Source organism: Siphateles boraxobius, unplaced genomic scaffold (assembly GCF_051911475.1).
Source record: "Siphateles boraxobius isolate OS27281-9 unplaced genomic scaffold, OSU_SipBor_1 142, whole genome shotgun sequence".
NCBI classification, from domain to species: domain Eukaryota; kingdom Metazoa; phylum Chordata; class Actinopteri; order Cypriniformes; family Leuciscidae; genus Siphateles; species Siphateles boraxobius.
Window position 1 is genome coordinate 257,358 of NW_027508747.1, and position 11,167 is coordinate 268,524.

The 11,167-nt window shown below is 45.8% G+C and overlaps 1 protein-coding gene across 1 annotated transcript in view; it reads right to left on the reverse strand.

The window, feature by feature from the left end:
• The window catches only part of hmgcll1 (3-hydroxymethyl-3-methylglutaryl-CoA lyase like 1), a 41,620-nt gene extending 31,577 nt beyond the window's left edge, over positions 1-10,043 (reverse strand). The window contains exons 1-5 of the mRNA XM_077230330.1: positions 9,898-10,043; positions 7,756-7,833; positions 5,707-5,814; positions 5,507-5,602; positions 5,063-5,211 (exon numbers count right to left, since the gene is read on the reverse strand). Coding sequence (XP_077086445.1) covers positions 5,063-5,211; positions 5,507-5,602; positions 5,707-5,814; positions 7,756-7,833; positions 9,898-9,993 — 527 coding nt within the window. The 5' untranslated portion in view covers positions 9,994-10,043. The remainder of the gene's footprint in view (positions 1-5,062; positions 5,212-5,506; positions 5,603-5,706; positions 5,815-7,755; positions 7,834-9,897) is intronic.
• Between the last annotated feature and the right edge of the window lie 1,124 nt (positions 10,044-11,167).

The following is an 11,167-nucleotide window of genomic DNA, read 5'->3' on the forward strand; positions in this document are numbered from 1 at the left end:
GCTCACAGTGCCTGCTGATCTGTGCAGTGATCTGCCAGTGTGTGTGTGTCTCCCTGTGCGCTTCAACATCGCGGAGTTTTTTTCTCCTCTCATAAAGGAGCTTGCACGCGGCACGTCTTTTTAAAGACGGCTCGCCCGTGCATTTCTGGTTGCAGCGGACTGGTATCGGACTCTGATGGGCACGAGCGCTGTCTGGTGTGTTTGGGCTTTGATCAAGCTTGAACAGCGCTCGTGGATTACTCATGTTCTCTCTGGGAACGTGATCATCGCGTCATATATAGGTCGAGACTCGGTGAACTCGCAAGAGTGAGAGTCCCCTCATCCACCACCCGATCTTCGGCTGGTGGCCAGGGTGACCTGAGGGTGTTGGTCTGGAACAAGGCGCCGACTCTGTGTCCACGCCCCAGCCCCCCCTCTTTAATGACGCTGCCCGCTAGCGAACTGATGATTCCACGAGTCTACCCTCGGGTGGCCCGTGTGTTTTAATTTGAAGCTACAGAGGACATTGCTGTGTCTGTAGCAGCATCACTAGGTGGGCTTGATTCTTCTGGAAATGACGACTCGTGATGTGCACGATGTCGGGCGGACCCGTCTGCTCGACACCCCCATCTCCCAGGTCGGCCTCTTCGGCGGTGCGGTTGAGTGCTTCTGCCCAACAGTTCTCAACTGCCCGTGAGCAGATTGAGGTTAATCTGCCCGACGGCCCCGCCGTCCGCTCAGATCCCTCAGTCTGCCCACCGCCGAAGGCTCCCTCCCACGGTTCCAACCCCGCCCGTTCACCCGGGCCTGGCTCTGGAAGACCGTAGGGGGGATGCCACAGCCCTCTCCAGCGCCGCCCCCCGCTAAACGCAGGTTAAGCGGCACTTTTGAGATGGGCTGCTCAGAGATGAGACTCAGTTCTTTCCAGGAGCTGGTAGCAGGGCCACTCCTTTCCCAGGTGGAGGGCTGGGGAAGAATCCTTATTCAGAAAGAACTGACTCTCTCGTCTCTGAGTATACAGAGTTCTCGGACGACACAGAGCGCCGCCCACAAGCCGTGCTCTGCTCGCCCCCCTCTGTCCCAGAGGCGGTTGACACGGCGTGCCGTCCACGGACCGCTTCGCCCCTGTCCCCCTCTGTCGCCAGACCCCTGACAGAGCAGGCCCCCGTGGAACGCTGGTCCTTCCCTGGCCTCCTCTGTCAGGGTGCGGTTGTGACCTTGCCCCCACACCGGGCCGCTATGCCGTCCACGTCTGGGCCGGTCATTCCGCTCCGCTGCACCACCGGGGGGACGTCTGTGGTTCTTGACGCCGCTGGCACAGTTGGGAGCCTGCCTAGAGGTTCCCTATCTGTTCCGCTGGGTCGTGCGAACCATCGGCTCGGCTATGCGATTCAGTTCGCACGGTCTCCTCCCCGCTTCAGGGGAGTCTGCTCCACTTGGTTCGGTGGCTATGCCCCTATCATTAAAGCGGAGGTTGCTACCCTACTGGCGAAGGGTGCGATTGAGACTGTCCCTCCAGCCGAAATGAGGTCCGGGTTTACAGCCCCTACCTCATTGTCCCGGAGCCCCTCATAGCCCTGTCTCCTCGCGCCTTCACAAAGGTTCTTGAGGCAGCCCTTGTTCCTCCATGGGAACACGGGGTTCGCATCCTGAACTATCTCGGTGACTGGCTGTCTTAAGCTCACTCCTGAGACCAGGTTTGCGAATACAGGGACCCAGTGCTCCGGCACCTAGCTCGTCTGGGCCTTCGGGTCAACTGGGAAAGGAGTAACTTTGCCCCGTGCAGAGGAGCTTTTTTCTCGGTATGGACTTGGTCGCCTTCTCCACTCAGCCATTGCTGACTTGCCTGAGACTATCAAGCGCAAGAGTGCGGTTCCACTGAAGCTGGGGCATATGGCATCTGCAGCCGCGGTACGCCGCTCAGATTGCTTCATATGAGACTGCTTCAGCTTTGGCTTCGCGACCGAGTCCCGAGGTGAGCATGGCAACACGGCACCCTCCGAGTACCAGTTACTCCGACCTGCCGTCAGTCCTCACCCCGTTGTCGAACCTCAGCTTTCTACGGGCCCGAGTGCCACTGGAACCAGCTTCCCGGCATGCTTTTGTCTCAACAGATGCCTCCACGGGCTGGGGCGCCATGCGCAATGGACATGCTGTCAGAGCAGTATGGCATGTCTATTGCCTCGAGTTGCTGGCAGTACGCCTTGCCCTGCACCGCTTCCGGGCATTGCTCTGGGGTACTAGTACTAGTCCGATCAGACAATGCCGCCACAGTAGCGTACATCAACCGTCAGGGTGGTCTGCGCTCCCGCCGTATGTCGCAACTCGCACGTCACCTCCTCTTATGGAGTCAGAAGCACCTGAGGTCCCTTTGTCCTATCTACATTCCGGGAGATCGGAACTTTGCAGCCGACGAGCTGTCACGGTTTCGGCCCATCCCCGGCGAATGGCGACTCCATCCCCAGTCGGTCCAGCTGGTTTGGGACCAGTTTGGGGACGCACAGATAGACCTGTTTGCCTCCCACGACTCATCCCATTGCGCCCTGTATTACTCCCTGTCCGAGGGCACCCTCGGCACGGATGCACTGGCGCACAGCTGGCCGCGGGGCCTACACAAATTTGCGTTTCCCCCAGTGAGCCTTCTCGCACGGACATTGTGCAAGATCAAGGAGGACGAGGAGCAGGTCATTCTGGTTGCGCCGTACTGGCCCACCCGGACCTTGTTCTCCGAACTGATACTCCTCGCGACAGCACCTCCTTGGCCAAATCCTCTGAGGAAGGATCTCCTTTCTCAGAGACGGGGCACCCTCTGGCACCCTCGACCCGATCTTTGGAGTCTCCACGTGTGGCTCCTGGACGGGACGAGGCAGGTTTGAGTACCCTGCCACCAGCGGTGGCGGCTACCATCACTTCCGCTAGAGCATCGTCCACGAGACATGTCTATGCGTTGAAGTGGAACCTCGTCTTCAACTGGTGCTCTTCTCGCCGAGAAGACCCCAGGAGATGCTCGATCAGTGTCGTGCTTTCCTTCCTGCAAGATGGGCTGGAGCAAAGGCTGTCTCCCTCCACCCTGAAAGTGTATGTGGCCGCTATCGCCGCATATCACTAAGCAGTTGAAGGTAAGTCTCTGGGGAGACTTAAGAGGGAAGAGGGAACCCCCTCCTTTGAGCCTCTTCAATCAGTTGAGCTTAAGTTCCTGTCTATGAAGACAGCTTTCTCCGTTGACGAAGCGTGCCTGGAATTCGGGCCCGGTCACTCTCACGTGATCTTGAGACCCCGGCCTGGATATGTGTCCAAGGTTCCCACCACTCCCTTCCGGGACCAGGTGGTGAACCTGCAAGCGCTGCCCCTGTCGGAGGCAGACCCAACCTTTGGCACTGCTCTGTCCAGTACGCGCGCTCCGTGCTTACGTAGACAGGACGCTGTGTTTCGGGACCTCAGACCAGCTCTTTGTCAGTTTTGGTGGGAGACTGAAGGGAAAGGCTCTCTCAAAGCAGAGGTTGTCCCACTGGATAGTGGACGCCATTGCTTTGGCTTACCAACAGCGTGCCCCCTTGGTGTGACAGCCCACTCCACCCGGAGTGTGGCTTCCTCTTGGGCCCGAGCGCATGGCGCCTCGCTAACAGACATCTGCAGAGATGCAGGCTGGGCGACACCCTACACATTCGCCAGATTTTAGAATCTTCGAGTGGAGCCTGTGTCCTCTCGTGTACTCGCTTCAGTCAGCTAGTACTGGACCCGCTCAGGTGTCTTCGCTTGCTCGCCATTCCACTCCACGGACTGGATACGTGCGATATTCCTCAGGTGAGCTTTCCTCTCTGAAGCCCTGAGTTCCTCCAGCACTGTTGACGCTGGCGCCAGTGTCTATTGCCTGGGCGTCGGCTAGGTGCCTCCGTGTGCATTGTTCCTCCCCTGAGTAACCCCCACATGTGTATTTCCACTGTAAGCCTCCTTGAGCATGTGTCTTTCCCTCGGCAAGCCACCTTGCCACTCCTGGAGTTGAAAGTTGCCACCCCCTGGGCTGGTCACGCCGGCATTCCTTCATATGAAGCCCTCCGGTCATATGTGTGTTCTTAAGTCCTCCCTACGGGTAGGCATGCTGCGGCATATTTCCTCTGAGATATGCTTCCCAGTGTACCTCGGTATTCCTGTGTTAAGTAGGACTCCTTCGTCCGTGCCAGTATCACGACAGGGGGATCAGACTTTCGCAGGGCACTGGAAGACAGCTGTGAAGGTGGCGTGATTTCACGGGGACCCCCATTCGTCGTCATCCGACGTAACTCGGAGTGACTACGAAAGGGAACGTCTCGGCTACGTATGTAACCCTCGTTCCCTGAGTAGGGAACGGAGACGTTATGTCTCCCTGCCACATCCGCTGTACCGCTGGGTAGACGCCTGAGTTCAGTCTCGGCTCCTCAGCGAAGACATGATCTGCCTTTGCCGGCGTCTCTCCTTTATACCCACGCGGTGGGGCGGAGATACGCTATGCAAATTCCGCAGACCCATGGCATTTCATCGCCATTGGCTCGTTTTGTAATACTCGAAGTCGATAGGTGTTCTAAGCGAAACCCCCATTCGTCGTCATCCGACGTAACGTCTCCGTTCCCTACTCAGGGAAAGAGGGTTACATACGTAACCGAGACGATTCTAGCCTATATATTTATGTATGATAATTCTATCTATATATAACGTATTAGACAGGACTGTTGGTCAGATCGTAACCTAATGAACACGGAGAATGCGAGAACTGTTTGTTTGCTCAGACTCTGGCGTTCTCAAAATAAAGGTCCGCCGCATTGTCAAAATAAAAGTTACAACAACGAGCTTACGTCACTTCAGAGTTGGTGCCAATGCAAAGGGAACACGTTCCTATGGGAACCATTAGTTATCAGGGAAGCACGCTGGTAATTAGTACCTAGAACTATCCGGTGCAAAAGCCCATTATGGTAGTGAGGCAGCGATTTATGTTGTTGTACGGGAAACACACCCCTGATTTGCTTTCGATATTAGTGTCAAAGTGGAAGTGCACATAATGAGCACTGGCCTAAATACTGAGAATGGAGCTGGTGTCCACTGAACACACCCACGCACTGGAATGCCTTCATGTTTGGCTGCAGAGATGACCTGCTCGAACCTCTGCAGACTCTCCTCTATAGAGCAGTTGATGTTCTTCCAGCTAAAAGTCTCCGAGGCAGAACCAAACACTGCCACTTCAGTAGCTCCTGCTGCAACCTTTAACAGGAAACATTTAATCAAGTCTGTGCTTATAGATGTTGGCTTGTGAGTACAACTTGCTTGATTAGCAAGGAAAGCAATTAACAGAAATGGGCTAAACATTTACAAATAAATGGCACAAGATGCAAAGGTTGCTCACTTATGTAAGGTAAAGGGGCAGTGGACGCGTAGGCAGAGCACATGCATAAATAAAGTGGTTTATTATACACGAAAAACATCATTGACCTGGCATGGAAGGTAAATTGGAAATGTCACTTGTAAATAAATGTAAATGATGCAAATATTTACTTACAGCTGCCTGGAATCCCTGAATATTGGGAGTCAGAACCGGGTATCTTACGTCAGGAGACCTTTTAATCCCTTTCAACACTGCACTGTGGTCTGCCATCTGAAAAACAAACCAACAAGAAATTATGCTCAAACTTTATCCCACAAATGATAGAAAACCAAAATGCCAACATGGTCCCGAGGATCACAGTTGCACCATATTACCTGAGCAACCCACTTTGAAGACACAAAGCTAGTGGCTTCGATGACAGGCAGACCGGTCTGAGAGAGCATGTCTATCAGTTGGATTTTGACTTCTGTCGGCACTATTTCCTGCAGAAACACAATGACACAAAAGTCTTGGGTTTCTATGAACACATGCAGGGAGCATACACATCTGTGAGCCACAACAGCACCAAACTATTGAGATGAATAATTTATTTGCCACTATAACTGAATGAATAGTTTTCCTGTGAATATATACAATAAGACTATACTAAACTCTAAACTAAACTCAAACCAGGCTCAATGGAAAAACATGCCTGTGACAACATTTCTGAATGATACTTCATTGCTTCATTCCCATTCAAAACATTTTCACATTGAAATGTCCAGTGAGTGATGCCATAAGCGTGTTCATTTTTATAAGTGCACATACAAATTTATATTTAGTATGTTGGTTGTTGTACCATTCACAGCAGTTTAGAAATGAAATGAAATGGTAATGCTTTATCGCATTTAAAAAGAGACAACCTACATTAAACACTACACTCTTAAAAATAAAATATTTGTATAAATATAATATTTGTATATTTGTAAATAAAATATCTATACTTGCATCGATGATTCCCAGTGTTGGCGGTATCGCACTACAAGTAACTTGAGTTACGTAATCAGATTACTTTTTCAAGTAACTAGTAAAGTAACGCATTACTTTTAAATTTACAACAACATATCTTGAGTTACTTTTTCAAATAAGTAATGCAAGTTACTTTGTTTTCCCATGTGTAGATTGACAGCTCTCCTGTCCTCATGTTGAGAGGATTGTGAGTAAGTACAGAGGCGTTGTGTGAGAATGTGGTTGTTATTGTTGTTCTAGACTAAATGAGACATTTACTGGCATTTACTCATCTCACTTGCAAAAAAAATAAAATAAATCAGTATTACTCGAAACCAATAAACAGTGAAATGCAATCTGCGAATATTATGCAAACCTAATTAAATATATTAAATTATACTAATATACTTTATGTACTTAATCTCACTTTATTAACAATGCCTTTTCTGCTGGCCTTCAATGATCCACTTCAATTATACTAATAAACAAAATTACTTTAGATAAACATCACATTTGTGTTTCTTATTTTTTTTATTGTTTTTTATTATTATTTTAACTGCGCCTTCTACTGTACAGCTGTGAATATGCATTTCATTCAGCATGAGGCTTATTCATTTCACTTTTGGTATAAAAGGGCCTTTACATTTGCCAAAAATATAACTTTTTGGTTGTTATTAAAAAAAAAACAAGAAGGCCCAGCCAAGGTTAGAAAACTAACTAAGTAACGTAATTTTTTTGGAGCAACACAATATTGTAAAGCATTACTTTTACAAGTAACTTTCTTCAACAGTGCTGGTTCCATAAAGTACATCCATAGAACCTTTCCAATGCACAAAAAGATCTTTAAAGTAGAAAAAGGTTCTTTAGATTATTAAGATGTTCTTCACACTATGGTTATTTTAAGAAATGTTGACAGAAAGGTTTCTTGTGGAAACAAAAATGGTTCGTCTATGGCATTGTCATGACAATCCCCTTTTGTAACCTTTATTTAGCTTGAGCACTTTTGTGGTGCCTTTATGAGACCCGCACCGAGTGAACCGCATGCCTGTACCAGGTGAGCTACTGAGCAAGTTTACTATGTTTGAAAAGCCATACATTTAGAGCTGGCTATGTGGTACAACTGTCAAAAGCTATTAGTTTACAAATCATTGCATTATGGTAAAAGTGTTTTAAGTTTATAATGTGCAATGCGTAGTGTATTGAATGCAAAAATGAAGGAAGAGGCACATTTTTCCAATAAGCCTGTGTTGGATAAATCATTCTAAAGATGTGTCTGAATAAAACATGTAATTAATGAGCTATCTGGAGGAAGTACATCATGTTTCCTCCAATGTCTTTATCATGTGAGGTGTGATTCTCTGTATGACACAACTGCTCAATACATTCATGCTAATAAAACACATGCTACAAGCGTTTTAGAATTGTGAAATCTCTACCTTCTCATTTTGAAGCCCATCTCTTGGTCCAACCTCCACAATTTTGACATGAAGTGGAAGCTTAGGCAGTTCTGAACACTGTAAATTGAAAAACAATGAGGAAGGAAGGACCATATAACAATTTCACAGAGCTGTACGGAAAATCTGAGATGTGGATTAAGACACTTCCTTTGTCAAATGGTGCGTTCAGATTCATGTTTTAAATCTGGTCTTCAAATCCTGGCCAGGTCATTTATGACATAATGTGCATTGGACTCAAGCATTTCCTCTCTTTCAATGGTAAAACCGAAGCTTAACCTTTGAATTCGGTGAGTAGCATTACCACGGGCCAATGCTGTGTTTATAGAAGATTTGAATGGCTATAAAATCTCAGCCTCTTGATACTGTAACACTCGCTTTAAGGAACCGCACAGTTTTTTTAGAGCTGAGTTTGATTTAATTGTGCTGTCATGGAGGGAGGACATGGATGTCTGAAAGGAACGAGAAAATAGTTCTTTGTAAGAAGTTTCTGACTGTGCACTGGGTAGGTGGAGGAGGACCGATGAGGTTTGTCCCGTTATCACCCCAGGCCTGCAGTTAGGACAGCCTATTAAACTCAAAGCGTAATAAATCCATCATAAATCAAACTCGCTCTCTTTTAACTTGCCGCTCAAGCCAGAATGCAGGCTCCACTAGAAATGGATCAAGCTTTTTCTTCTTATCAACTAAATAAATTAGACCAAGAAACTTTTGCTGTCTTTTGTATTTTTAAAACATTTCTGGTCTGCGTTTTCAAGAGGAACTTTCAAGCCTAATTAAAAAATTTCTAAATCGTAACAAGGTTAAATGACCGTCAAATGACGTGGTCTAATCGAATATAATGTTTTCTGGTTTAAACCAGTTTTGTTCAGTTTGTATAAAAAATGTATAATAGTAACACTCCCTATAGAAAAAAAAGAAAAAAAAGAAAATTGTGTTTGACTCCGTGTGCAGAACATATACTGGCTAGACTATACATTATATTTTAGTTTATTTAATTATTGTTTTTTGTTAGTACATAAAAGAAAACATGATGCATAATAAAAAGACATCACAATAAACATAGGTCTCTCGAAGAGAATATTCCTGTCTTTATCTATAGATAGTGCAATCAATCAATCGTGTGTGTGTGTGTGTGTGTGTGTGTGTGTGTGTGTGTGTGTGTGTGTGTGTGTGTGTGTGTGTGTGTGTGTGTGTGTGTGTGTGTGTGTGTGTGTGTGTGTGTGTGTGTGTGTGTGTGTGTGTGAGTGAGAGAGAGATGAGAAAAGGGGAAGACTTGATAATGTTTAATGTTCAACCATGCTGTGATTGCAGCGTTTTATTAACACCAAAGAATATGTTATTGCTGCTTGATGTTTACTATACAAAAAATTGTGGACTTTGCATTTAGTATTCTAACACAGTATGTGCTATTGCTTGTAAACCGCCAGCTAGCTAATTGAATTAATGAAATCCTGCTTGGGGACCTTATAAAATCACTTTGAGACTACTTTATTTGATCACCTAACACTAACTTCATTTGATGATGACTGAAAGTTATATTAACAAACTGTGATTATTTAAATTGTGTAAATCCAACACTATTTTTAACCCACTGTATAGCCTTTATAAATAATATTTTTACTCAGTTGAATAAAAAATGTTGGTCTTTAGGAAAATAATTTTTTTTTAAATTAATATTGAATCAAAATGTAAGGTTTGAAAAAATCTATAAATACAACTTGAGAAAAAAACAATCAAAATATTTTCTTTTTTTTATCCAAAAAAAAAAAAATCATTGTTTCAATCCCAGATGAACTTCTAGGTATAGACCTGCCATCTTGTCAACACACAGTGAAAATGCAGAACTTTTGAAGTGGGAAACAATGACATTTGGCATAAATAACATTGCACATACTTGTGGAAAAGCACCATTTTGTAATTTAACACAAGTACAAAGGAAATTTGAGAGTGTAGATGAAAAGTGAATAAAACTGATATATACACAAATTATACATATAATGTGTAGTTTTCTGCCTAACACTGTGTTTCACGAGGGTCAGATCATTTTCATCTGCTCCTTTACGCAACTCTATTGCTATATTTCCATGTATACATCTTGCACATGCAAAAACAGACCCCCACCTTCTCTTCCCACAGGAGCCGTGGCAACCAGGGATGATCCCGCAGGAAAGTCTCATAGCTCAGACAGTGCTTGACCGCAGTGGAAACGTTACCCATCCGGCTAGCACGACCCGCTAGCCCAGCGCTGTTCCCGGATGACACCTGTAGTGATCAGAGCGCATATGCCTTTCAGCATCGCTTCAACGGGCTCGGGATGACTCAGCTGTTACCATGGCAACCGCATCCCTGCCTCCTGCGCACAGTGATGTCAGGAGGGGGAGGGAAGAAGACGTTACACAGCATTTTGTTGGCTTTAGACTGACAGCTCCATGTGAAGTACGAGCCCCGCTGGGATTCTCGGCTCTACAATAAGACTAACCACAAGCTGCTTATGTTCCTGCCCTCGGCTCCCCTTCCCAGCGGAAATCTCCAGCTCGAGGGAAATACGCTGTCTTCATTGATCTCCTGTGACTGAGGAGCTCATGCTTCTCAATGGCCGGCCGTGACTCTCCTGCCAATGTCAACTGTGCTCTGTTATAAAATCTCTCTGTAAAGCCCGGCCGCAATTTACTTGTGAAAGAGCCATTCTTCCTGGCCCAGGTGCTCACAATAGAGAGGTTTAAGGAAGCTCTTGTGCTGAATTCGTCCCCAGTAAGATGCTGGTGTGTGTTGTGAGAGGGTGTGTGTGTGTGTGTGTGTGTGTCGTGAGAGGGTCTGGCCTCTCTCTCATGGGGAGAATGCAACTGGATGCATTTATTAGGTATCAGCATTTCTCACATGGCAGAGGCTAATAAATCATAAAGAATATGAAAAGATGTTCAGGGTTCAACACTTGGACAATTAGTAGCCATGACTTTTCCATGACCTCTTAAGTCATTTCATTGAGAATATTTTTTTTTATTCTTATTATTTAGATTTTTGAGTCACTGCGACCTGTTTGCAAAAATGTTTTATGCTGGACAAAAGTTTTTGTGAAACATTTTGTAAGTAAGCAAGCTTGATGTGTGCTTATAGTTATTAAATGTGCACTTCATATCTCATTTTTTAAAAACTGCAGATGACTTGCAGATCAGATGATATTATCAAACAAAATGCCACTGAAGTTTAACTAAAGTGAAAACACTTTCATAACTGTTTCTTAGCTAACAAAGTGGACTTAGCAATGTCAAATACAATTTTTTTTGCTTTATAATTCATTTTAAATCATTGTTTTAATAATATTTTGGCTTGCTTTAAAAAACTGCACTATAAAATCAGTTTTGATTTGTTGACTAACTAAAGCACAAGTCCT